At 50.3% G+C, this 27,839-nt stretch overlaps 1 protein-coding gene across 2 annotated transcripts in view; it reads right to left on the bottom strand.

Annotated features, from left to right (window-relative positions):
• The window catches only part of NTRK3 (neurotrophic receptor tyrosine kinase 3), a 539,904-nt gene that overhangs the window by 60,172 nt on the left and 451,893 nt on the right, over positions 1-27,839 (bottom strand). For both annotated transcript variants that reach the window (XM_042941053.1, XM_042941054.1), the window contains one exon: positions 3,024-3,154. In XM_042941053.1, the coding sequence (XP_042796987.1) occupies positions 3,024-3,154 (131 nt within the window). The remainder of the gene's footprint in view (positions 1-3,023; positions 3,155-27,839) is intronic.

Below are 27,839 nucleotides of genomic sequence, written 5' to 3'. Positions count from 1 at the left end.
AGATAGATAGATGATAGATGAATGGATAGATAGATAGACAGATAGACAGATAGATAAATAGGTAGGTGGATGGATGGATACATAGATGATAGACAGATGATAGATAGATGATAGATAGATAGATAGATAGAATAGATAGATGATAGAAAGATAGATGATAGATAGATAGATAGATAGGTAGATAATGGGTACAGGTCTAGAAGTAGCAGTGCTAGGTCACACAGTATGCTAATGTTCTAGAAGACCAAACTTTTTCAAAATGATCATACTGCTGCGCCTTCCCACTAGCACTTGGTATTGTCACCACTATGTTGTCATTCTGCTTGGTGTTCACTGGTATCTCAATATGGCCAACTTGCATTTTTCTGATGATTAATTAGGTTGGACACCTTTCTCATATTCTTATCAGCTATTGGCCATCAGAAGAGACTCTTTGAGATCTTTTGAACACATGTATTCTCTGTCAAGTGACTATTTAAAAGTGGCACCACCTATTTAAAAATATAAACCACATATTATCAGTCTTACACTACCCTTATGCACAAATTACGCTCTGTCTTGCCCTGCTCTCCTTCTTTCTTGGGTCTTCTTTTGTCTCCCCAGCAGACTACAAGCATCTTCAGAACAGAGGCTGTGACGTCTGCTCCGTCTCCCCTATTGCAACCACCGGGCAAAAGATTCTTGCCAATTGATTTAAAACCACAATTTGGGGAAAACCTAACCTTGGGTTATACTCAGATGTGTTCTCCGAAAGTCCACAATTACCCTGCACCAATATGAGAACAGCCTCAAGAGGAAGGAGCCTGCACAAAGCAGTAAATTCTAAAGAGGATGAGAAACAGGAAAACACCATTTCTCGACCGTTCTCTAGAGTAAATGAGTGTCTTCTCCAGGGGCTGGAGTCTGGGTGGATCCCCTGGGCTGCAAATGTTGTAAAATCCTGGGGCACTCGTCTCCTCCACATTCCCAGACCCAAGGAGAGAAGAAAACCATCTTAAAAAGATGAACACAGAAACACATTTTCTGCATTATCCAATCCGGGTACTGTCCTTTAACGCCTGACCACTCAGTGAGGAACGTTTCCCAAGGTTTGGGGCCATCATTTCATTTCCTGCTCAAAGCACAAAAATGTCCATTTCATTTACCAGTCCCCAGACGGATATTGGAATGCCCAGTGGATTAGTGTCTCCCGATAAATTAAAAGTTTCAGAGCAGTGCAGAATCCTCGTTTGGAGACAAAATTAGAAATCTTTCCACTCCCCTGGTCCAAGCTGTTTAAAGACTTTCTTGCTTATCTGACCATCCTGCGTCTATGGAGGTACACTGAACAAGTTTATTCTCAGGCAGTCTAGCAATAATAATGATTAGCCTTCACAGAAAATATACTCTAGTTCCTTATTTATTTTCCAGATCCTTGGTCAGCAGACAATGCCTACTTTTGTGAAATATACATATATTTTTTCTAATAGATATGTGTGTGTGTGTGTGTGTGTGTGTGTGTGTGTGTGTGTGTGTGGAGAGAGAGAGAGAGAGAGAGAGCAGTTGTAACGGGTAGCATATGGCCCTCAAAGCCTAAGATATTTATTATCTGGCCTTTTTAGAGAAAAGGTTCAGACCCCCTATTCTAGCTGGTCAGTGTAAGCTTAGAAGGCCATATGTCATGTGTCTAAGCACATTCAATAAGACCAACATTGAGAATGATGGTGATAATAAAAACCAGTAGCAAGTACTCTTTATTGAGCATTTACTATGTCCCAAACAATGGATGAACAATTTTACTATGTTGTGTGATTTCATCACCAATGCTTTTAAGGAAGGATATTATATTTCCCATTGTACAGATAAAGAAACTGAGGGCTGAAGATGTTAAGTGTCTTGTGTGAGGGTTGCACAGCTCATCAGTGGCAGGGTGGGGTCTCCCTCAGGCTCTCTGACTCCCCTGCTATCCCTGGGGGCTGCAGAGCATCTGTGGAGGCCATCTGCCCTCCGTGGACAGGCAATATGCAGACACACAAGACTGTGAATATACAGACCCCAAAGTCACAGAAGCGTGGAACACTCATTAGTGGTTTGGTTGGAGCCCTCAGTGCTAAGGGCGGGACCCTTTTGAGGTCCCAGTGAGAGTCCTCATGGGGGGGGGCGGTATCTCTTGCTCTCAGCCCAGGACACCAGGCAGAATTCATCCTCCTCTCAGAGGCCTTCCTGTGGCACCCATGGAGGTCAGTCCACGCTCCAGAGCAGGGCTCCTGACACCTACTTGGCCCTTGTCCGTACAAATCATGTTCAAAGATTTGTTTAGCACTGATTTATAGGAGAAGCTGTTCTCTGCAGGCTGAGTGCGGGGTGGGGAACTGGTGGTAAGTCTCTTCTCTACCACCCCACACAATTCAGCTCCTGCACTGCTGGCCCAGCAAGACAAAAGTCCTGTGGTTCCTGGGTCCATCTAAGTACCTGCCAGGAGGCAGTTACCCTCGGGGGTCTGAACCCGGATCACATGCGTGGGGGTATAAGAAATTTTTCCGGGTTCACTCACTAGTCTCCCTGTGCTTAGTTAGTAGCTGGTCCTTCCCCACTCTTCTCCTTCTATTCCCAGTGACGTCTGCTGCCCTTGACCGGGGGCTCCCAGATTCTCCTTCAGCCGCCCACCCTTCACTCAGTTCTATTCCTGAGAAACGTCAAGTGACTCTCCAGGCATGGACGACACATCCTGTTGAGGTCACTGAGGAGGGAGGAGGGCCAGCTGGGGACAAGGATGGGGACCCAGGCCCTTTCACAGGCTAACGTGCTCCTCTAGCTGCACCTCAGGCACAGCCCCCTTAGGTGCCGTAGTTCTTGACTTGCAAAGTCAGAGGAGGTTGGTGTGGATCCAACGGAAATCTCGCTGCCCTTAGAGCAAGGGCCCCTGATTACAATGGATGAAGAATGCCCCTTCACACCAGGAATGGAGCGAGCCTCTCCCGCCTGCTCCCCGGCCCCCAGCACCCCCTCCTCCTTCCCGGGGCCCGCAGAGCTCTGGGATTTACCTTCACGGCCACGAGCATCTTGTCCTTGGTCGGGCTGAGGTTGTAGCACTCGGCCAGGAAGACCTTGCCAAAGGCTCCCTCGCCCAGTTCCCGCTTCAACACGATGTCCCTCCTCTTAATGTGCTGCACGTCTGTAGGAGGGGGACAGAGGGGAGAGCAGCTGATCAGTCCTAGGCACCTGTCCTCATGACAGCAGGGGGTTCTACTTCCGGGTCCACAGCCAGGGAGAGGCAGACGCGGCCAGGAACCCCAACTCGGGCATGACAACGGGCATCATGTTGTGGTTTCAGTCTGACACAGAACCAAATCTCACCTCTGTCCCTGACCCACCCCAAACCTGTCTAACAGCTGCCTCAGCTGGAAAACAGAATCAACAGTAGCTAAAGCACAGGATTCTGGTACAACTAGCTAGAGTTGTTGGAGAGTGTGTGTGTGTGTGTGTGTGTGTGTGTGTGTGTGTGATATACACACATATAGATCAGTCTCAACAGCTACTCTCATGTCACAGGAATCCCCTGGGCATAGTGCACATTCTGATTCAGTCAGTAGCTCTGAGAATCTGCACTTCTAACAAACCCTCAGGTAACCTGTGTGCTGTGGGCCCTTGGACCGCACTTGGAATCGTGAGGTCTCTGGGGTGTTCAAAATCACGTTTGAATCCTGACTCCACCTCCTTGCTCGTTTTTTGGGCTTGGGGAAGTTATTTCATCCCAGTGCCTCAATGTCCTCATCTATAAAATGGGATTAACACCAATACCTTTCTTGTTGAAGTCTTGTAAAGATATGAGATAATCCATTTGAAGAGTTTGGCCTGGCACCTGGGACAATGTGTGTGTGTGTGTGTGTGTGTGTGTGTGTGTGTGTGTGTGCGCACGCGCACACGTGCACACACACACGATTCTTGTTATACAAGAATGGCTGTGACAATCCTAGCACGGTGCCTGGTTTGTGATAGAGATGACTCTGTGGCGGCTAAAATTATCTGGGGGAAGCCTTTACTTGACAAATCCCTCTCCCCTGGAAGACCAATGAGATCATGAAAGCCAAATCCAGAGACTGTCCCAGAACCACGGTCCAGGCAGAGAACAGCCGCGACCCCCTCCACTAATTCAGCAGGCTAAGTCCATCTGCCAGGAGAAAGCAGAGATATCACCTCAGCCATCCCAACTACTTGGAAAGAATGCTACGAAGGAATAGAACGAGCAGGGGGCTAGTGATGTAAGGCACAAGCCAGAGGTTTGCTCACTGACCTTCCCCTTAACTGTGCAACAGGCAGAAACCCACTAAACATCTGTATTAACACTACAAAGAGCATTGCAGAGCCAGGAAAGAGGATTGTCTCAAATGACCTTGTCACAAACTGAAAACCGAAGACAGAGGACTATGGCAGACTGTCCCCATGAGCGAGGACACATGTGACAGGAACAGACGAGGGTGGCTGCAAGGCTTTGCTTAGTGTTTTGGTTGGCTTGGGAATTCCTTTCAGAATAGACTATACAAACCTCTTTGTTTTTGTTTTTGTTTTGTTTTTTCCTATCAGAATTCTTGGTCTCCCCACGGTGTCCCAGATGACCCGCGGATCTGTGGGAGGAAGCATTTACAGAGCATTTTTCTCTCCTCCCCCGCAAGACAGAGCTGCAGGCTCCCGGTGGCTGGTGGCCGCTCCTCACGGGCCACGTGACTGCCAGGTGGCTGCCGTGCTCTGCAGGGCTTTGCCCCAGTCTTCGCAACAAGGGAATTAAAAATTGGTTCCCTTCTTTACACCCTCTGTTGCTATTTCTTAGCCTCTGAGGAATGGTATTTGTCGGCCTTGAAGGGGAAGGCTAAAGAGTCTCCCACTGAGACAAAATGGGAGGTCAGGACCTGTCTCGGGGGAGGCCATCTGCTCATCACGGCATAATCATTCCCGGGTGACTAGTGATGACGCACGGGGTCCTGCAAGGTGAGCCTCCTGGCGTGGCCGCGGAGCGGAAATGGGCTGGGAAGGCAGCTTTATAAGGCCACGTCTGCACTTCTGAACGTCGCAAGGACTGGTAAGGAAGGAGAGGTCAGGGGCACCTGGATCGAGACCTGGATCCTCCACACAGTATGGGCTTGGGCGCCTCACAAAGCATCTTAGGACTCAGTTTCCTTATCTATAAAATGGGTGTGGGAAGATAACACAAGTTCCACTTACCTACTACATGAGCCATTGCGTATGAAGGTTTGTAATTCCTTAAGTCTTCGTAAGTGTTGCATCATTATGGATATTATTTTACAAGCAGGAGAAACAAGGGACAAGTCAGGAGTCCCCAGCTGACGGCTGAGACGGGACTAGAATCCAGAGCATCAGGACAGGCCAGAGTGGCCAAACCACTAGGGACAAGCTCCCTTTGGCCCCAGACCCCACCCCAGACCCCAACCTCCCTCGGCACTGTAAGAGGGCAGTGTTGTTCTCAAATCTGAGCTGCCACAGAATCATCTAGAAGGCTCGTTAGAGCAAATGGCTGGGTCCTTCTCCCAGAGATTCCCATTTGCTAGGTCTAGGTCGGGGCCTAAGAATTTGCCTTTCTAGTAAGTTCCTGAGTAATGCTGACGTTGCTGGTCTGGGCACCCCACTTCGAGAACCACTGGAACAGGAGGGCATGGGAAGGGGAGGAATTGGCCAGCTCTTAACAGACAGTCGTGTGTCCACAAATGCTGTATCCGTTTTTCACCATCCGAAGGCCTGCAAGCCTGGACTTACCAGAGGCCCCTCCTCCCCGCCGAGCTGTGCAGCCTGGGCTGCACCAAGGTCCCTCTCGGGGCCTCAACTACTCATGCATGTGATGGTGATCATGCCTCTCTCGCCTCCTTATGTTCCGGACACACCCCCATAAAGGCAAAGCTAACAGTATATAAATTTCTGGGTCCCTTGGTCCAGCTCCGGGCTGGGCCACCTCAGCAGCCCTGCGAGCTCTCCTCACTCACGGTAGCTGGGAGCAGGATGGAAACGGAAGGACGGAGGAGCTCCCCAGAGAGCGGGCTCTGGTGTTCGGCTTCCAAGTCTCGGAGCCCGCTCCCTCCTCTCCCTCCCTCGGCAGCAAGAATCACAGGCCCTGAAAGGTTCGGGCAAGTCAGGTGGAGGCGGCAAAGAGGGGACCGTTTGTCAACCCTCCCTCCACATCCCAGGACTTGAGAGTGTGGCAGCAGCTATGGAGCCCCAACCACGGGAGGGGTCAGCGTTAACAGCCGTGGGCCTTGCACAGTCATGGGGGGGGGCAGGGGGGAAGGTAAGCACGTTATTGCAAGCACGAAGCAGAAGCCTCCCACGGACCCAAGTGTCTTCCCCAAATCTGCAAACAGATCTTTTCCAAAGACTTGGAAACACCCAGTGGCTCAGAATAAAACAGGCCTGGCTCACTCTAGTTGTCTTCAGGGAGAAGTATTTTGAGAGTAGTACCTGAGCTTTGTCCACAAAGGGGGAGGGGAGATCTAGAAAGGGCAACGGGAGGAATGGAAAATAAAAACAGATTCCATTCCACCACAAATCCTCCCCCAGGAGAGAACACCCTCCCCCCCCTCCCCACCACCAGCCATGGTGGTAAGAAGTTCCACAAGACACCTGGAGGCTTCAGCAGAGAGAGGCTGGGTTTGGGCCAAATGCATAAGGCAAATTACTTCCGTGTGGACAGTCCCATGAGCCAACAAGACTCAAGACTCCACAACACCATCCGAGCAGCTGCCCCCCACCCCACACCTAAGTTGGAAGAAGTAGGGCAAAGGGAAATTAATCGATGGCCAATCCTACTCTTTGGTCAAATTCAATTCTGATGATAAGCACCGGAGACCAGGGCTATTGTGCCCCATTCACGGATGGCAAAATGGAAGCAGGGGCAGCTTCTTAAAGTTCACAAGGCCAGAGAGTGGCCAGGGAAGGACTCCCTCCTTCATATATGGCTCCCCAGCTCACGTTCCGTCCACGCCTTTCTTCCATCCTACCCTACTTCGTGGCCACCAAGATCATCCGGTCCATAGAACGTCGCCCCTCCACCTTCCCTTCTTCCAACCCTATCCGACTCCTCTTACCCTGCTCATCCTGGACTCTATCACCCAAGGCAAAAGGAAGGTGCACCTTCCCAGAGGCTCGGGGGAGGAGGGGTGGGACGGGAAGAGTGTGGGAGGAGAGGGCGCTGCTCGGGCCCTGGGGATGGCTGGAGTGAGCCATTCCCATTTCTGACGTCCTCGTGTCTGTTTGGGCCCCTTTTTGTGCTTATTTTTAGCTCACACAGTGCTGCTCAGAGCTGCCTCTGGTGAAGCCATTTGACCCGAATGCCAAAAAGTGATGGATTCTCCTAGGAGGAGAGGGCATCAATCTCCTTTTACTGCCTGGCTGGCTGGCCCAGCAGAGTCTGGGTCACAAGGCTCAGACGCTGGGACACTGGCAGGGGAGGAGGAGGGAGAGGGACGCACGGCCCAGGCCGTGGGAACACCTCCCACTCTCTAGCAAGGAGGGGCTGCTACAGAGAGAGCCAGGGGGCCGGTGCCCGGTAGAAGGGGTCTTTGAGAGATGTCGCGGGCTTCTGGCACTTTCTGGCCTGACTCTTCCCTAGCTCCTTTCTTCGACAGAGCCCCCACTTGGGGTCTGCCAAAGGAAGCCATCCGTAGGGTTTCTCGTTCCCGCCGGACAACTGGTTCATCAGACAGAACAGAATGAGGGTTTCTGGGTTTCGGTTACTGCTCCATGAATTTTCCTCTGCAGCGAGGACCAAGATATTTATACCATATGTATGGGCCTCCCTGCTGTGAGGTCTTCCAGATCTGGAGTGAGCTTGACCTAGGGCGAGATCATGAATCCAAGCAGGTCACAGCCACCTCGGTACAGAAGGTCTCAGAGCCCGTACAGTTCAGTGGGCAGACTGTGGTTACCCCCTCATCCTCACCGTGTTCCCCTGGGGGAGGTGCCTCACCCAGTGCCTTCTGTGACCTACACAGGTCCACCGAACAGACAGACGTGGCCAGAGACATAGGTGACCACCGTCAGCCCCACGTTCTGGGGAAACAGGGATGTGCCAGGCATACACATTACTCAGCGCTGCCGACCAAGAGGAGGCATAAAACCCCCCAAAATGGTGTGGCTGAAAAACCGAGGACTTGGAAAAAGAGAGGGGTCTGTATTTGAACGCTGACCCTGCCACTCACTGGGCTGCATCCACCCTCAGGCTCTCGTTCCTTATCTGTAGAATGGGTAGGTGACTTACCCACTTGGCAGAGTTCTCAGGAGGACAGGTTTAAACTTTCTGGATAATAGAGGTAATTGAAGCGATCTGAAACACGATGGGCATTTAACACAAGTGTGTTCCTTCCTTTCTACAGGATTTTCGTTTTACCTGAGAGCTCAGTCTACTGTAAACAAAACAGTGACTTGGAAAGAAACCTGAAGAGGGTCAAGATATTCTCCTGAAAGAAAATGGCTGAGGCTGCTCCTGGGTGGGGAGTGGGGGGTGGGGGGTGGGGGGGGCCTCAGCACTAACTCAGGGGGCCGTCGGCAGACTGTCTGAGCCTGCCACCACGATGTCCAACCTCCTCCTTCTTCAGAGTCCAAAATAGTTTGTGGGAGGAGGTCGGTCAGACAATGGAATAAAGACATTGAAGGTAGAGACAGCCACCTAGTAAAGATTACTATTGATCAGTAGGGGAAAAAACCCCAGATTTCCCAGGGTCGGTGGTTATAAATAATTGTGGTCCTGACTCTGCTGTATGTCGAGCAGCAAAATCACGCCCAAAGGCTGGCACGCTCCCTAAGTCAGACCCAGAATGTTTTAGCAGAAGTCCACTGGCCACCTCGGTGCTTTGGCTAATGATTGTTCTAGGAGGGCGTGCACCCAGGCAGCACCCAGACCGTCCTCCCCTGAAGGCTGTTTCCTAAGGGACTCAGAAGCAGGCCGTCCCAGCAGCCCGAAGGGACTTCAGCCCTTAGCTGAAGGCTGATGGGTTCTCCTGACCACCCTGCCTTCCCTTCTCACCTGGCCCGTTGTCATACCCGGTTCCTAACTTTCTCCCGTCAACTCTGTCTCACTCTGTGCTTGTCTCTTAGCTTATGGTGTTACCCCTGGCGCCCTTACTAATAATAAAAATAAGTTCCGTCAATAGAGCACTCACTCCGAGCCAGGCACCATGCAGTGTGCAACGTGTGGTCTTGCCTTCACAGCTGTCTTAAACACAACGTGCTGCTGAAGTTCAAGGTGATAAAGCAATATGCTCAAGGTCACCCAGCTGGTGGAGGTGGCCCATCAGACTCTAGAGTCCAGTGCCACCCTGCTCCCCGTCACTCGTGACAGCCCCCTCACCTCTGTCACTTGTACCCTCGTGGAAGGCGCTGCTTTCTGAACCGGCACCTGTGATTGGTGGAAACCAATCCCATCCCTAAGGACAGACGCAGAATCATTTCCAGTGGAACCTGTTCTCGCCACCCTCGGCTGTCACCCTCCGAGCTCAACACGGGCAGCACGACGGCCTCTGGAGATGAGGCTGGCACCGGAAGGTAGAAACCCAAGGCCCCCTCACAGAAGAACAGAGGGGCTCGACAGCCTTGGGGCTCTCACATTACAAGGTAAGTCCTGAGGGCGCCTGTGTGGTGAAGGAGGAGGGAGATTCTTGGCAGGCAAGGGGGGAAGAGGGAACAAAGGAGGAATGAAGAATCTCTGAGAATTTGCACTCGCCGGACCCCAGGGTCTCAGGCTGCCAAAAATGCTCAGAAGAAAACATCAATTCAATACCACACATTTAATTGCACATGAAATGGAATGTCTTTAAATGGAAGAATAACATTCCCGGAGCTCCAACGGTGGGTGTTTGAAGTGGCAGGAGGGAGACAGAGGGTCAGCTCTGAAATCTCGGAGGGGGAAGGAGACTGCCGAGAGAGGGCAGGACGCCTGCTTTCGCTAGAGGTAGGAATTTCTGCCTGCCAGTCCAGACCCGTCCTCTCTGCTTCTCACGGCCCCACTGGCTGCATGTGGCCTCACGCCGCCGGGCAGCGGGGCAAGAGGAACGAATTTCCCCTTTGGTCTTGCTTAAGAGCACAGCCAGGGAGGCGTGCACCCTGGCCAGAGGCAGACCCTGACCCGGCCAGTCCTCCGCCTGGACGGAAAAGCGCAGCGGGGCTGACCCATCCCAGTAAGCCACTCTTGCGAAGCAATCCCCAGATGACTGACGGGCTAGGAAGACAAGAGGGCCTCCTGAGTTCGTGTCAAGGATCGGTCTAAGAGAAGACGTTTCAAAGGCTGGAGAGCCAGCCCGAGGAAAGCTGCAGAATTTTTCTTGGAGGTCTAGAATTTAGCATCTGCCTCTGGCTACTCCGCAAACGTGGGTGGGGGGTGGGGGGTGGGTAACAGTGATATGGAAAAGGACTGTCTGCTGCTGTTGCTTCCCTGGGATGAGGCTGACCGGACTGTGAGAACCTGAGGTTTCTGCTGGCCAGTCCACGTCCCATCCTACGGCTCATCTAGCCGGACGGGGGCTCCCCTGGCCAGTGCGAGGGCTCGGCAAAGGGTGCTGGCAGGTGTTCAAGTCAAAGAGCAACGAGGTGTGTTGTCAAAGTTGGTATGCTGAGCCCAGCAGCGGGCACAATGCACAGCAGGTGCTCACTAAATATCTGATGAATGCACGAATGTACGAGAACTCCCTTGGAAGCATTGCCGAGGACTCCGGCGAGGAGAACACCGCAAAGAGGGAGGAAGAAGGGAAGCAGAGGGAGCAGTAAAAAGAAAGGAGAGATGAGTGAGAACGGGAGAGGATCCAGGAAGTTGCAAAGAGCAGCCTTATTTATGTCCTGGCTCCACGACCGGCCCCGGGAACCAGGACCACATGGCACCAGGACCGCGTGGAGCCCCACATGCCCACCCTCCTCTGGGCGCTCCGTCTAAGCAGCGTGGCTCTGCGGTCTCGTGTGAGGAAGCTCAGGGTAGGCCGGGGCTCCCCTTGGGGGCACGTGTGCGCCCCGAGGCTGGAGGTAGGGGGCTAGGACGCCGCCGCCGAGACGCCGTGTTCCCACCAAGATGAATAAATAAATAAGACACCCTGCTGTTTCTGGAAGCGGCAGAGGGAGAGGATCAGCAGAGGACTGTCTGTTCTGGGGTGATTTCCAGCTCACGTTTCCTGACACAAGAAGTTCAGGAGACAGCGGGAGGAAAGTTCAGATGTGTCCCTGCCCGCAGGTGCTGCCCCTGGAGCCGCACCCACGAGCTCAGGCGTTTACTGACACCCGGGGGCCCCTGCCATGCGCCTCCCTAGCCAAGTCTGCCTTGTGTGCCCACTGGCCTCGTCTACGTGTCGCGCTGGTCCTTCCCATGGTGAGAGGACCCCTCTGGCTCTCATTAAGCACTGACTGCCCGAGAGTAAAGAGCAAAGGAACTCCCCGAGGAAAGCATCTGGAATTGAGCAGCTAGGTGCTGAAAGATGAAACTCAGGCTCCAACTGGAAATCTGTCCCTCCAGCAACTTGCCTGGCGCCCATCCTCTCCCCTTCCTCTGGCCTGGATCTTTCCTTTGCAACCTGACGATGACAAACTCTCACTCAAAATGCCCATACGAGGGGCTCGGTCTGCATCTCAGTCTCCCCAGAGGCCCTTCTCCGCCGGCAGCTGCCCAGGGATGCTGCTTTGGCTTCTCAGCCTGGGCATCTAACTCTGCCCCCCAAGTCCATCTTGTGGCATTGTGGCTTTTCACCGGCAAATTGTTCAAGCTTGTACCTTCCCGATCTGTAGCTCCAGGCCAAGACACAGACTACAGGGCACTGTGGAGCCTTGAGGTGGGCCAGAGGACCAGTCACCCACTCACAGAACACATCGTCGGCCTCGAAGACGACCAGCTCCCTTACATCCAAGAGGAAGCCGAACCCGTTCACGCAGGGGTGGGGAGGAACGGGCGTTATAAGATTTGTATAGGCAGAGGCAATGATACATCCAAATATACAGAAACCAGCACAAAAAGAAGAAAGGACAGAAGGGGGCCCTCTTATAACTAAGCACCAGCAGTAAGAGCAAAGTGAATGAGGCAGGAGTGGGTATGAATTCACGTTCAACAACACATTTTTGGAGGCAGCAGTTGGCAATTTTCTAAGCCCGTCTCAAAGCTTCACCGTTTTCATGAGGGAAATTAAGAAAATACCCCGCTCGGGGCGCCTGGGTGGCTCAGTCAGTTGAGCGTCCGACCTCAGCCCAGGTCGTGATCACAAGTTCGAGCCCCGCATCGGGCTCGGTGCTGACAGCTCAGATCCTGGAGCCTGCTTTGGATTCTGTGTCTCCCCCGCTCTCTGCCCCTCCCCTGCTCATGCTGTCTCTCCTCCCTCTCTCAAAATACATAAAAACATTAAAACAAATTTTTAAAAATACCCCACTCAGTGAATTGTCATGAGGGTTCATAGCATACTGTGTGTATAGTAATGTGTCCAAAGTGTGTTAAATATACTAATGACTGTAAAGTTTCACAAAGGAGCATGCCAGCTCTTTCCTCCCACTCACCCCCTCCTCAGACGTTCCATGATCTCTGAGTACTTACTCTTTCCAATCCTTAATTTCCTCACCTGTAAAATTGAAATAATTTTTAAAAAGTGCCAATTGCATGGCATTGTTGTATCTGCAAATGACACAGAGGGGTTGACGCTTAGAACAATGCAGACGCACAAAGTAGGTGCTCAAATCGCATTAGCCCAGAGCATCAATGCCTTCGGGGTAGACTTGGGTATGCTACTGAGAACTCGGAGAACCTGAGAACCTGGCCCAAATCCCCAGGCTTTTTCTTCCTAAATTCCCTACATAGATGCATAAAATAGGTCCAACAGATGGATGGATTGCTCACTCACTGTCCTCTGAGCTCACGTCATGGATTCACGCCCGAGCGTCTTTACCCACATCGTACCTCCAGCTGGGTGCTCTTCTCCAGCTCCCACAGGAGAAATCAGCCCATGCCCCACAGGCAACTCCAATCCCACCCGCTCCATCAGATCTCCTCCCAATCTTCCTCGAGATCCTACTATCCCCTCAGCCTGTCCATGCCTAGTGCAGAAACAGGTGTCCTGGGGCCCCCCCTCTGCTTGCTCTGCTTTTCCCCCAAGTAAACTCAACTCACCCCAGACAGCTCACAGAAAACAAGCTGAGCACATGCTTGCTACCTCACTGGAGAGAGCGAATGACCTTAGCAAAGGCCAGTAGGAGATTTTTACATAATATACGCTGGGTATCTGGAGACACAGGACCCTGGGTTATTTGTGGGCACAGGGCCCGGCCCTTAGATCTCCCACATTCACCAGCTGCACAAGGTTGCTGCTGTCCCATGGCCTGCAGAAGTGTGTGTGCTCTCATTGTTTCCCTGAGCAACGAACTCAGTGAAGATTTCAGTTTAGGCAACCCTAGGAAGTGAACAGGTCACCCAGTGAGGCCATGGGGCCCCATCTTAGGGCCCTGTGGGAGGCCTTTCTTTACAAAGGTTCAACTTTAATTCTGCTTAAAGCAGGAGGCAGGAGGGCTCAGTCTGAGAGAAGGTGAGTGCGGTTCCCCAGGGAAGGGAAGGCAGGACACCCAGGCCTTGGGAATTCAGAAACGCATCTTCCCTTCTGGGGCCCTCAGGGTCTTTCAAGAAATAGCTTTCCTCTATGCAGGGCTTAAACTCAGGACATAGTTGGAACCGTCTAGGTCATACCTATGCCCTCTTTGAGAGGACTTCCACGCCTGGGGGCGCGGGATGCAGGAGATGCCTCCCAGTGGCTCTGGTCACCCTGCTTCCTGTCTGCTCCGAGGGGTTGTGGTGACAAACCTCACCTGCTCATCCCCACACCCGCCCCTGCCCAAGGGGTCGACAGCTCCCTCGGTGCTCCCTGCTCAGCTCAGGCTCCTTCCTAGCCCCCTCAACAGAGTGCTCCTTGCTGCCGGCTCACCACCGGGCCACCCCGTTATTCCTGGCCAGACTCTCCTTCACCTGACCACACCTGTTCTGCCAGACTGTTGCAGAGCCCCGAAGCTCACCTCCACAGACAGCAGAGGCTGTCAGGGACCTGGGGAGTCAGCGGCTGGGCTCCTTTCCAAGGGGATGTTCCCATTTCCAGCCCTACTCCCAGAGCTGAGGTATCTGCCAGGCGCCTCCCCCTCTCCAAGCCTCCCGCTCAGGTCCTCACTGTCTTCAGCCTTGTATCTGACGGGTTCAAGGTCAGAGGCCAGAGCCCAAGGGTCCCCGCCACGCAGGCCCTTGGCGTGGGTAGCCCGTGCTCAGAGCAGCCAGCAGATTCGTTCCGCACGGCCTCCGCACTCCCGGATCCGAGCCTCCCCTGTCCCAGCCCGCTCGCTCTGCCAGGTGTTTTCCCCACCACATCCTCTGAGCTGACTTCCAAGAGTTCCCCCACACCAGATGTTAAACGCACTGGCCGGTGGCTTCCTGGCCTGTCTCCTGAACCCCCCCCCCCCCGCCCGCGCCCCATAATTCCACAAAAAAACAAAAACAAAAACAACACAAACAAACAAAAAACAACAGAGAAAAAGTTGGAACTGGTGGAATGCTTGGTACCACCTGACCCCTGGAATCCCTCCACGGGCTCGGTGGCTAAGGTGAGGTCCATCCAAGTTCCACACATTTTAAGCTGCTTCTAGGGCACCCGTAAAGTCATCAGCAACACTTATATGGTGCCTTGGATCAGAAGATCATTCTTTCTAGTTCTTTTTGGCGCCAAAAGAAATAGAGTCACATAGACATTTGGGCTTTGGATGGTATCTTACCGGTCCTTTGGAAGATCCCAGAAATTGGGGGTCAAGTGGCTGTTAGGACCAATGTCAGTGGAAAATTTGGAGATGTCACCGAACATCATTAGATCTGTGTTGCTGACAAGTGGCCAACTGTCATGGTTAGATCTGGGCACTCTTGGGTAGTCCCCAAAACACCAACATGGGGGCTCAAGGGCACGAACCTCAGGAATCCACGTAAGACATACTCAGGAGCCTGGCTAGAAGCCATGTTCCCGTTGCCTGCAGGTGGACCTCAGCTCCCTCTTCCCACTGGCCTTGGGGACTCCTCCCCTTTCATTTTTCAAAAGAGACTGTTGTTCGGTGTAGTCACATCTGCACACCCTCTGTCCCCTGTGCTCATCGTTACCACAGACCGCGGTGATCTTCCTCTCCTGATGCTTACCTGCCCCGTTCCCCACTCGCTCTCCGAAAACAAGCCCTTCCAACCCCCTTGCCCGCCTGTCCCTTGTGCCCATGTGGGTCACTGACCTTCATCCCTGGCCTGTTTTTAGCTGCTTTCTGCAGGTTCCTCTGTTCCTGCCCGACTTTTTCCAATACATGTACTTTGTTTTTCTCTGAAATAGATCTTCATTGCAGGCTCCCCAGGCAGGCGTGAAGGGCTCCTTGAAACCCCCCCATCCCCACAGCACAAAGCACAAGCAGGGCCCACAGGCCAGGCTGCCATCCCTCTCCTGCCAGCTCTTGGGAGACGCCAGTCCTGGAGCATGACCCACAGACTGAAGCCAGAGGAACCGAGTCAGATAAGCCATTTCCCCCACCAGCTCTTTTACCCTACAAACTGGCCCCCTTTCCTCTGAGTCTCTTCTCTGGGAATTGGCCCATTTTTTTTTTTTTTACTTTCAGCACAGAAAATGCAGAAGCTGAATGACCAGGCAGTATGGCCCGGTCCTGCAAATGTGTCTTGTGACAATTACACATGGGTGTCATCCCGTACAACGTTTCCATATCTATGAGATGTGAGATCAAACATATGGGAATCTCCAGTTACTCTGGGTCATGACTTAGGCAGAATGAATGAGGAAATCCAAGTTATAAAATCAGGAAGGAATTAAGTATTTGGATCGAAGAGCAGTCATGGGAAAAAAAATGTTATCTGCAATGGAGCAAAACCACTTGACAAATGTCTCATGGAAACGAGGAGACCCCCAAAAAGGTCTCTGGCAGACCAGAGTTTGGTAAATGGAATTTGCTGGGTAGTGCTCACGATTACTGATTTAACATGTGAAAAGTCATGGCATGCTGTCCCTCTGGTGTGCAGCCTCTTCTGTTGTACTTTGGCGGATGTTCGAAAGGAACCGATTAATAACTAAAACCATCTGTAAGTGTATTCGTAAGCTCCTGACAGCCACCGTGATTTCAGGGGGTCTGAATTGTTTTATAAGCCCTTCTACTTCTCAAGCACAATTCCTTGGCCACAGGTTTCCCGGGAATGTGGTAGGAAAAATGAACCACGAGATGATACAGTTTTCTGGCCCTGTGGGCAATGGAAGAACAGGGGGTGAAGAGACGCCTCTGACACCATGATGGATAAAGGCCTCAGAGGTGGCGTTACTGCAGCTCTGCTACCGACTGGCTGTGTGACACTGGGCATCTTACTGAACCTCTCTGAGATGACGTCTCTTCTGAGTGTGATCCCCCTCAGATATTGTAAGCGAATGAGATGGACAGTGGCAGGCAACCAGCGAGCGCTGAGACTACGATTCATCTCTTTCTTTTCTAAGTCTACTTATTTATTTTGAGAGAGAGCGCGTGCACACGTGAGCGAGCGTGGGAGGGGCAGAGAGAGAGGGAGAGAGAGAATCTGAAGCAGGCTCCACACTCAGCACAGAGCCCAACGTGGGGCTTGAACCCATGAACTGTGAGATCAGTGACCTGAGCCGAAACCAAGAGTTGGATGCTTAACTGACTAAGCCACCCAGGTGTCCCCGACGATTCATTTCTACTCTCTTCCCCAAGACTGTTCAGTTTGGGCTGCCTCACAAACGCTAACGCACCTTGGCACTGGTGGACTCAGAGACAAGCATGCATTCGAAGGTCTTCCCTCCTCTAAAAACACACCTGTTGCATCCGTCCACCTGAAACAGGGATTTGTCTGCAGAAACCCCTGCCTGCCACTTTCGGCCATAGAAAACTCTGATCGCTCCAGGCTATAGGCCTTCAAATGGGGCCGTTCGCTTGGCTTACGGAGGCTGTTTGTTATCTGCTGTCTACTACAGAGGGTCAGGAGACCTGGGGACATGGCGAGGCACAGGGAAGCTGGAGGGCAACACGGGATAAGCTCACGGTAGGTGGAAGTCACTTGGAGTAGCTTTTATGTTGACATATGAAGTCGTAGGAGTGGCTGAAAGTCCACCGGCAAGTGAGTGCTCTGTGCCTGGGTCCTGGCTAAGACGGGCATGGAGAGAGCCGGAAAACGTCCCCCCGTGCGGGGGCCCGGTAACAAACCCACGCTCCAAACCTACCTGGCAGGTGCGGCCCACCCCAGCCCCTGCCCCGTGGCGAAGCTGGACAGATAAAAGGCCAGTTCTACAAAAGCTGTCATTTTGACAGTGATGGAAACTGGAGCCCCCCACTTCCTTGCCGAGGGGTCACATAATTCACCCATTCTGCACCGTATTCAACAAACGTGCATTGAGTTACAGCGTGTGTCAGGAACCCGGCTCCATGCTGGGGGCGCCGCGGGGAATGAGACACTCTTCGGGGGCTCGGTGGTCCAGCGTGGAAGGCAGGTGACTCACCAGTAAGTCCAATTCAGTGCGATGAGCCCCACGGGGAGGCAGGGAGAGGACGTCTGGGGCCCTGGAAGGTGCATCTAACTGGGTCTAGAGGAGTCGAGGAGACCGCTGTGGGGGAAAGCGATAACTCTCTCTGAGCCTCAATTTCTTCACGTATGAATGTGAAAATCTACGTTAAAATGACTTTCACGCAAGAGTCAGATGGAAAACGTTCTAGTTCTGTCGCCCGTCAACAATAGCAATAAAAACGCGTGTGTCAAGTCACTGCATGTGCTAGCAAACAGTGCGGCTCTATGTTTTGGTGGAGGGAAGGGGAGGTGGTCTGGGGGAAAGCCTCCCAGGAGAGCTGGCCTCGCTCTGACCACCACACCTCAACGCTCTGGTTGTGCCTAGAAATCTCCTGTCCCTGAGGCATAGTGGTGGGTTTTATGGCCTCCTTAACCAAACTGGCTCTGGCCAACACTGCTGGACACAACCTATGGAACCAGACTGCCTGGGATCAGATTCAGTCTATGTCAATCATTTTGTTCTGTGACCTTGGGAAAGTTACTTAACTCTCCGGCTGTTCGTTTCTTCATCTGTTAAAAAAAAAATAAAATAAAATAAGGACATAATAATCACAATGCCTGCCTCATAGAAGTGGGTTGAGTATAGAGCTGCCTGGGTGGTCCAGTTGGTTAAGCGTCCAACTTCAGCTCAAGTCACGATCTCGAGGCTCGTGGGTTCGAGCCCCGCGTTGGGCTCTGCGCTGTCAGATTGGGGACTGTTTGGATCCTCTGCCCCTCCCCGCTCGCTCACTCTCTCAAAAAGAAACATTAGAAAAACAAGAAGCATGTTGAGTATAAGTGTCTCAGTATGTGTACATATTAGTACCTAAATCAGGCAAGCGTCATTAAGTGTCACTGTCACTGCCATCTTCATTATCATCATCGAGATCTCCATCACCCTGGTGACCACAGTCCCACGGAGGAAGCATTTCAACTGGCGGCACCCTCCCTGTGGGAGGTTGTACGAAGTCATTAAGAGGTTGGGCTTGACTCAAACCCAGGCTCCGTTGCCACTAGCTGTGTTACCTTTTTGAGCCTTGATTACCTCATCTGTGAAATGGGCTGATAAGAGCACTTCTACCATGGTATTGTTGTAAGATTTAATGAGACCACGTATGGAAAGCAGGCTTGAGCAAAAGGAGCTCTCAGCACATGGGAGTGGCTATGTCACTACTGGGTTAGCTCAGAGGAAGTAAGCGTTCACATCGAATCTAAATGCAGTCACTCTATCCTTTCAGGAGGACTGACACACTTCACATGAGTGAGAAATAAATCTTACTGCTTCCTTCGCCTCTCAGACACCATGAAAGAAGACAGAGACATCAGAAGCTCGTACTAGTTCTCCAGCCTGCTGGAGACCGGACCGGAAGTAGATGGCCTATCATCTAGCGGAGCACATGAATTCATCTCCGTAAATGCAGAAACAGGCCCCATGTCGAGCAAGGAAGTAATGACATTGTTCTGGACACTGAAGTCTGGTGACTGGATTTCCCTGGGAGGACACCTCAAGAGAGAAGGAAGGGGAGCCTGGTAGCATGGGTGTGGTCCGTCGGCAGGGTGGCTAGAGGACTTATCAGAACAGAAACGTCTAAGATTCAGTATTTCCTGCTTTGTGTTGCTATCACACAATATCAAAACTATCGCAAAAGCCACTCTCTGCACACAAAGTTCACATATGCGTGATGTTCTGCGCATAAAACATTTAACAAAAGGCCTGTTTCACATATTGGGGATGAAGATTCAGATCAGTGATCCATGCAGATCTTGTAATGTCACCCAACCTGGTAAAAGCAGGGACTCTGACGTTTTCACAAGAAGGGCAAGACAATCTCAGCCTCTCCATCCCCAGACATCCTTGGACACACGGCGGGGGGGGGGGGGCGGGGGGCCGGGGGGGGGGATGAATGTGTGGGCTGGGGCTCGAAGGATGCTCAGCTGTCATCTGGCTTGTGAGGTCATCCTCATTGTCCAAATCCCTCCCCACCCTCTCTGCTTGGTCTTTCACATGTGGCACGGCCGAAAGAGAAATCATGCTTTTCACCCCAGCACCTGCCCTTTTCAGGGCCTTCCTGTGTATAAATGGCACTCCTTTTCACTCCGTGACACAAGCCCCCCAAGCCACCAGTTTTCCTTGATGGCTCTCTCCCACATGCCACCAATGGCCATCAATAAATCCTGTCGACTGCAGCCGCCAAACATGTCTTAAATCTGTCCCCATCCACTTCTTCCCATCCTGACACCTCCACCCTCATCCAAGCCACGATGGCCTCTCATCCAGGTGATGGGCCCCTATCTGAGCTTCCATTCTCCCCCGTCCCTCACTCCCATCCCAAATCCCCCACTCTGGAACACGGTCAGCCGGCCAGGGTCACCTTTAATAAAAAGCAAAGAAGGAAACTTCATATCCCTCCCCTACATCAAATCTGAGTTTAGAATGAAAAGCAAGCTTGTTCTGTCGTTGCTTACGGGATCTGATGCTGCCTACCCCTGATCTCATCACCAGCCCTCCTCCTGCACCCACCCACCCCTCCACTGTCCTCTCCTGCCCTTCCTTCTCACCTCACACATTTCAAGCTAGATGACACTTTAGAGCCTGACAGCAGCCACTACTTGTCCCTGAGTGCCCACTCTGCAGCCATTCAACTGAAAGGGGTCACTTCTATCCCAGGACGTTGTTTTAATTTTCATGCACAGCACAGCACGGCTGCCATTGGAAAATGGTCTTACCGACTCATTTATCTATCTGCTTATCATCTGGGCTCCCCAGTGGAAAACCAGCTGTGCAAAAGCTAAGACTCCTTGGGGTCTCCATCAATACTGTTGTACCCCAGTAGCTCAACACCTATTAGTTGAACAGATCAGTGGGTGCCTTGGTGGGTTTTATCATCGTTATTACCTAGGGTCCTGTGACCCTGAAAACACTGAGGGAGGACTGGAGATAGAGTACCAGGCAAGGGGGCGGCAGCTTCAGCAGAACCGAATTCTGAAACCCAGGCAGATGTGCTAGTTATTAAACCAGGGCAGGGCCAGCAGGAAGGAAATCACAGCTCTGAGTTGCATAGATCCCATCGGCACACTCAAGAACGTCAACATTATTGAACATCAGAACCTCGAGTTCTCCACCTCTCCTGAAGGCCAACTCAACCTGAGACTCTACACTCAGGCTCAGGCTCGATCACAGCATTAACCAATTAAACCACAGACGCCAACGAAAAGGGCCATTTCTTGAACTGGAAAGTCCTCAACTGCATTGCAGTTAGGTGGGCCCCATGAACCTCTTCAAGGGGAACAGCTAAGAAGAGGCAAGGTGTGGGACTCGCTCAATCTCTGGGACACCTGAAGGAGGGATCCTTGTATGGGGTCAAGTCAAGCTCCCGGGAGGGTGGGAAAGGATGAAGGATGTCGTCTGCTGCGTTTCCCTGGCTGCATCCTTCTAGGCAAAGTGAGGAGCAGACCCAAAATTTGGCTTTGATGCAGGCAAAGTCAAAAGGGCAGAGAAATTGAGATCAGCCAAAACTCACTGCAGTGAAAACAGGTAGTGTGTGCCCCCCTTATGAATTAAAGTTCATCAATATCTGGGTCCCCTTCCCAACAAGAGTGACCCAGAACTTCCTTCCAAGGGGACAACAGAGAAACTACCCCCGCTATAAACCAACTCAGTCCTGAATGCCTTTGTTTTCTACCTCGCTAAGGAAATAGAAATTCCCTCAATTGCCTCTCCTCAGTTTTACTTCCTTCATTTTTAGCTTTCCCTCTGGTCTTAGATGGAGTTCTTTTTTCCAAGGTTAATTCCTCTACCCAAGCTTTTGTCCTCAGCTTTTTCCGTCTACTTTTTGAATATTGCCCAACTAGTACCTACCTCTGTTGGGTACTTTAAGTCTCTCCTTCCTGCTGACCTCTCATCTACAGGATAAGGTTCCCCCTATCCTAATAAAAAGCATCCCCCCACGTTAATGAAAAGCACTCAGGGACCCTATCTCTTCCCCCTGGAAATTTCTCCCGTGTTCCCCTTCATTACCAGACTCACGGGTAGTTCACTACTCGTGCTGTCTACCATTCTTCACCTGCTTACTCGTTTCTCAAAGCTTTGCACCCTTATCACCTCACCCTGAGACCCACCCGTCACAATTTCACAGTGATCTCCTGATGCCCAAATCAAACGGCTTTTTCTTAGTCCTCACTCGATGCCGGTGAACCTCAAAAGCCCTTCACAGTCTGACCAAAGCTTATCTGAGCTCCCTCACCCTTAGCCATCTTGCTAAGAACGAAGAGGGTGATCACTTATCCTGCCAGACACGGCTCCGCACAGGATTCTCTGCAATTCCAGGGAGCCCAAACACACACATATTGATCACAAGGTCATGTATGACTGCGTCGTGCACAGCCACCTCTCCATGAAGCTGCAACCACACGTGAATCATCTTTGCAACCCTGATGCGCAGCCCCACCCTTTGCGTGAAGTTTCCATCAGTAAGTAATCGCGCTCATTAAATCACTGAACATCATTAAGGGAGTGTGTGTCACTGAGGCATAAGAAACCTCAGGTGGCTGTATGGGCGCACTTCCAGAGAAACTGAAAGCGCTCTTTGCTGGGAGATCTTTAAAAAGGAAAGGAGTATTTAATGCCTTCGCGAGTAACTTTGGAAAAATGAACAACTATTTATCAAGCACCCACCGTGCCGGGCTCCGAAGCATTAACAGTCTGCACACTGGCATGCCAGCTGTAGCGGGAACTGAGGAAGGGGAGGGAGAAGTTAGGCGGGCGGGAGCAGAGCACGTTCGAAGCGGCTGCAACGGCAGGGCCGCTTCCTGGCTGGGCACCGTGGCGCCCCGAGGGCCCCTGCTTCCGGAGCTGGGGCGGGTCCTGCCAAGGGCATGGCTGGACAGAATGAGCGATGAAAGGCCACTGGCCTCCCTCTGGCCTGGCCATCAACAGCTAACGCCTGCTCCAACTGCCCGCAACTGCTTCTTTGCAATCCCATCGCGGGGAGGGAGCTTGGAAGTCTCTCCGAATTCCTTCCCATCCCGTACTTCCTTGATTCCCAGCTACCCTGGCTTCCGGGAGGATGCCAGAGAGCCTCATATGGTGGGCCACACATGCCTGAGCGGGCATCCAGGGCTGGCATCCACTGTCCCTCCTTCAGCCTGGCAGATAGAAAGGACCAACACCCAGGGATCCTGGAATACACATGGCATCTTGGCAGCCACCTCTGACAGATGACCAATGAACAGCTTGCCTGGGCTGTAGGAAGTGACACAAACCTAATTGCACTTGTTGGTTCGACTTCAATGCTCCTCCCAAGCTCAGTTTTTTTTTTCCCCTTCCCCGTTGCTACCAGATCTCGATCCTTAATAACCACCCCCTTACGCTCGTCTGTGCCCCCACATATTTGTATTTCTTCTGTATCATCTGCTGTGCTGTCCATGGACCTTCTCTGCCCCTAGGACCTCATCTCCAGCAGACAAGAGCCCAGGAACTCAGAAGAAGGGAGGGCAAATTCCTCCTACTTGTCAGTTTCTGTCCCATGCCCACCCCTGCAAGGACACTAAGGACCCTTTTAGAAAAAGAGGAGATGGCATGTTGGAAGCCCAGCATGGGCTTTGCTGTCACCACTGAGAGCTGCAAGAGCGAAAACATACCTACCGTTTGAGCAAAAAGGCTGCAGATTTGGATAATCTTATGATCAATCTCCACCCCTCCGTATTTCCTGTTGCTATTTCCTTGAATTTGCTCCAACGCGTTGACTTCTCTCCAGTTTGGGCCCCTCCTCTGCCTAGTGCCCAGATCAACGGGTTGGCTGGAAATGCCTCGCTCTGAACTGTCTGTGGCCTTTTTACAGCCGCTTTCAATCTCTACTGTCATGTCCCACTCAGTGTGTTCCCAGGAGGCCTCCTGCTTAAAGGCCAGGGCAGGAGGTCAGGATACATGGGTACTGCCTCCCAACCCTCACCGTGACCTTGAGAAAGTCAAAGTGCCACGCTTGGTTAGCCATCTGTACGACATATGAGATTAGAAGCTTCACTCAGAATCCCATTAACATTTCTGAACTGTGCAGCTCAGAACCCCAGCCCTAAAAGTTGGTAAGGCTCTGACCAGAAAAGCATTTTTGGGAAGGACATGATGGGAGTGTAGGCAGCGACTCAGAAGTCACCTGGGAAAAGGTAATGACCAATGACCCCTGTGTTTACTAAATCTGCATCCTGGGATTTTAAGCCATCATGTTTCAGAAAGAGATGGCTTTTCCTATGTCAACTCTCTGTTACAAGAAGACAGCTGTCTGGAAAGATCATTTGCTGGGTACCGGCTGGGTATTTACATACCCAGGGGTATCTGCAATGGGCCACAAGGCAGTGATGCTGTGACGCACAGTGCCCTGCTGGGGGGCTGCCTTCACCCTTCCCCTCGTTCAGCCTCGCTACCAGAAGTTCTGAAACACACGCTCTCTTATTCACTAAGAACTGAATAAATAAAACAGAAGAATCCTAGCTTCCAAATATCGGGGATAAATGAAATAAATATGGCATATCCACAAAGTGAAACATTATCCAGCCATTAAAAATCCTGCTATGACCCACTATTTATTGAGGTTGTGGGGCACCCCATTCTCATATATTACTACTGACAGTACACATATGGGCTGCATATACAAAACAGATGGATCCAATAGCCTATTGGGATTATTTGGTCCTGTATTAATATTATATTTAGGTTCAAGGCATCGCAGTTAGTTGTAAGAGAAAATACTGTGAAGAAATTAAATCAATTTGATACACCGATACAATGGAATAGTATTTATTTCTAGAAAAAGAATAAGGTTTCCTTCAAGAAACTGGCAGGGGGAAACCAAAAAGTGTAGAATGGTATGTATGATATACTGCAAATATGGAGGAAAAACAAGAACATATTTCATAGTTGTTTACAGATGGTTATTCATACATAACTGATAATGACACTCAGCGGTTACCTATGTGGTGATGGTGGTAATAGGAAGAGTCTACAGATGAGGGACAGGTATAGGAAGGGGAATTCTCACCATTAGATAGACCGATAGGTACTGATATACATATTGACATAAAGATGTAGATTAAAATTTATATATATAAACTTTATTGAGGTATTAATTGCCTCAATATTGTTAAGATACATGTATTTTTAATTTTTTTTTAACATTTATTCATTTTTGAGAGACAGGGACAAGAGCGGGAGAGGGGCAGAGAGAGACAGAGGGAGACGCAGAATCCGAAGCAGGCTCCAGGCTCTGAGCTGTCAGCACAGAGCCCGATGTGGGGCTCGAACTCACGAACCACAAGATCATGACCTGAGCCGAAGTTGGACACTTAACTGACCGAGCCACCCAGGTGCTCCAAGATATATGTATTGTTTACCTCAATATTATTGATATATATATATATATATCTTCATCAATCATATATTGATACATATTAATACCTCAACAGATATGTAAATAGTACCTCAACCTTATATATAATACAGTAAATATGTATGTAAAATAAAGTATATAATATATAAAATAAATGCATGTAGCATATTTATATAAAATAAAGTTTATACAGAGAGGGGTATCCTCTACCTCAATATTACATATCAATATATATACTATTATATATCAATATATCAATACATATGTTATTGATATATGTATCAATAATATTGAGGTAGAGAATATCTATATATAAACTTTATTTTGCATATACTTTATACACTTATTTTATATGTTATATACTTATATATACTTTGTTTTACATGTATATTTACTACATTATATATGTAAACTTTATTGAGGCATTATTGACCTCCCACAAAATTCACCCATTTTATTTTATTTTTAAAGATTTCATTTTTTTAAGTAATCTCACCCCAATGTGGGGTTTAAACTTACAACCCCAAGATCAAGAGTCACAAACTCCATGGCTGAGCCAGCCAGAGGCCCCAAATCCACCCATTTTAATGTACAATTCAACAAGTTTTAGTAAATCTACCAAGTGGCACAGCCACCAAAATCCAGCGTTAGGACATCTTCATCACCCCAATAAGATCTCTTGGGTCCATTTATAGTTACTTCCAATTCTCAACCCCAGCCCTACACAACCACTAATCTACTTTTTCTCTCTAAAGCTTTGCCTCTTCGGGATATTTCATACCAATGGCCTCATTCAAAATGGGGTCTTTTGAGTCTGGCTTCTGTCCCTTAACATCATGTATTTGAAATTTATTAATATTGTAGCATGTGTCAGCACCTTTTTTAAAAAAAATTTTTAATGTTTATTTATTTTTGAGAAAGAGAGACAGAGCGTGAGCGGGGGAGGGGCAGGGAGAGAGGGAGACACAGAATCCAAAGCAGGCTCCAGGCTCTGAGCTGTCAGCACAGAGCCCGACGCGGGGCTCAAACCCACAGATGGTGAGATCGTGACCTGAGCTGAAGTCGGATGCCTAACCGAATGAGCCACCCAGGTACCCCTGTACTTTATTCCTTTTCCATACTGCATAATATTCCATTCTATGTATATGCCACATTTTGTTTATCCATATGCCAGTTCAGAGGTATCTGGGTTGTTTCTAGCTTTTAGGTATTTTTAAAAGTGCTGCTATGAATATTCATGTGCCTTCGTGTGTGTGTGTGTGTGTGTGTGTGTGTGTGTGTGTGTGTGTGTGTGTTTGGAACCATGTGAATATATGGCTTATACAAAATTTTCATATTGCAAAATATTGTTTAAATGCCACATGCGATCTTATAAAAAAGAAAGTGGCAAATAATGCATGTGCATGCACATGCACATAGAATGATTTGATTTCGTTAAATAATTAAATAAGTACATAAAAAAGATTAGAAGGCAGAAAGCTAAAATGTTAACAGTGTTGTCTCTGGGTGATGGGATGGTGGATAATTTATGTGTTTGTGTGCTTTTCTGTATTTCAACAAATTTTCTACTGTGAATATAAATTACTTTCGTAATCAGAAAAAAAAACCCACAGTGTTATTAGAAGAAAAAATATATCCTTCCTATTCAATTTCTCCTGGGTCTTTACCTCTCCGTTACAGAATGATACCCTCTCAATAATGCAAAATGGGGGGGGGGGGGTGCGGCCTTTCTCTCTCTCCTGTACAGTGCTGGTCACAGCATCTAGAAAACTGCAGATCCCCAATAAATACCAATTAATCGTGAGGACCTCGAGATCAGTCTCCATGGCAACCTGACAAGGGCATGACACCACCTGAGCACTGCCCCAGCGTGGAGATGGCCCAGCAGGCAGAATGCCCACCTCCAACAGCCTGAGGCTGCCAAAAGGCCATGGGGCAAAGGGATTAGGCTTCCCAAGGCTCGAAGAGAGAGACACCTCTTTAAACAATGGGACATTGGAAGTCTCAACTCATCACCCTAATTGTGGGGTTCCTTGAACTGCCATTTCTATTTATACAGCTGCAAACAGATGTCAAGATCCAGTATTTTTAAGAGCTGCACTGAAAAATGAAGTGTCCCTCCCCTATGTTTATCTCATGCATAATTTCATCATATTGCTTCATAATTATTCACTAGTCTGCACCAGGCCTGCCCCTTACATTTGCAGGACCAGGAACAAGAGAATTATTGAAGCCCGTATCTCACAGATCTGAAGATTTGAAAGTTGTAAGTCAAGCCAACATGCTGTTAAATATAGTACATCCTATCCTCCTACCCTGTTAAATGTATTTTCGGAATGATTTGAAGGGCAAGGTAAGAATGTAGGTGTCTCAGGCTCCCTGGAGTTGTGAGTTGGGACAGGTTGTGCCAGAGACTTGGCCCCAGCCTGCTCTCCTTCTCCTTCCCACAACCAAAGGGCCCCACCTAGCCTGAACCATGCCACAATCATACTCCCCTCTGCCCTAAACAGCAGCCAGCCCCCTTGGCCAACCCTTGGGCTCGGCAGTACTTATGTCTGCAGTGCAACCCATCCTTAGGAGAACAGACCGATGGAGAGGTCTGCACATGGCATGGAAGTGAGCTAAGGGCCATTCTGTTGAGCAATTCTGGTTTAGGCAACTGCACCTAGAAGGGGAGTAAGGCCCAGGCTCCAGGTGCTCACTTTCCATGGCCCTTGGACTCGTGGCAGCTGGAGGAAGGTCCTGAAAAGTATGGGGTCCTTCTTAGCCAAGACTAAGAGGTAGCCTTCTATCTTCATACTAGACTGGGTTTCTCGACCTTGGCACGACCGCCATTTTGGGTCACGTAACTTTTAGGGGTTCTCAGTAATGCCTGCCTTCAGTTGTGACACCCAAAACTGTCT

Source organism: Panthera leo, chromosome B3 (genome assembly GCF_018350215.1).
Source record: "Panthera leo isolate Ple1 chromosome B3, P.leo_Ple1_pat1.1, whole genome shotgun sequence".
Classification (NCBI taxonomy): domain Eukaryota; kingdom Metazoa; phylum Chordata; class Mammalia; order Carnivora; family Felidae; genus Panthera; species Panthera leo.
The sequence above is the reverse complement of the archived record's forward strand: the minus strand, read 5'-3'. Positions and strand labels throughout refer to the sequence as shown.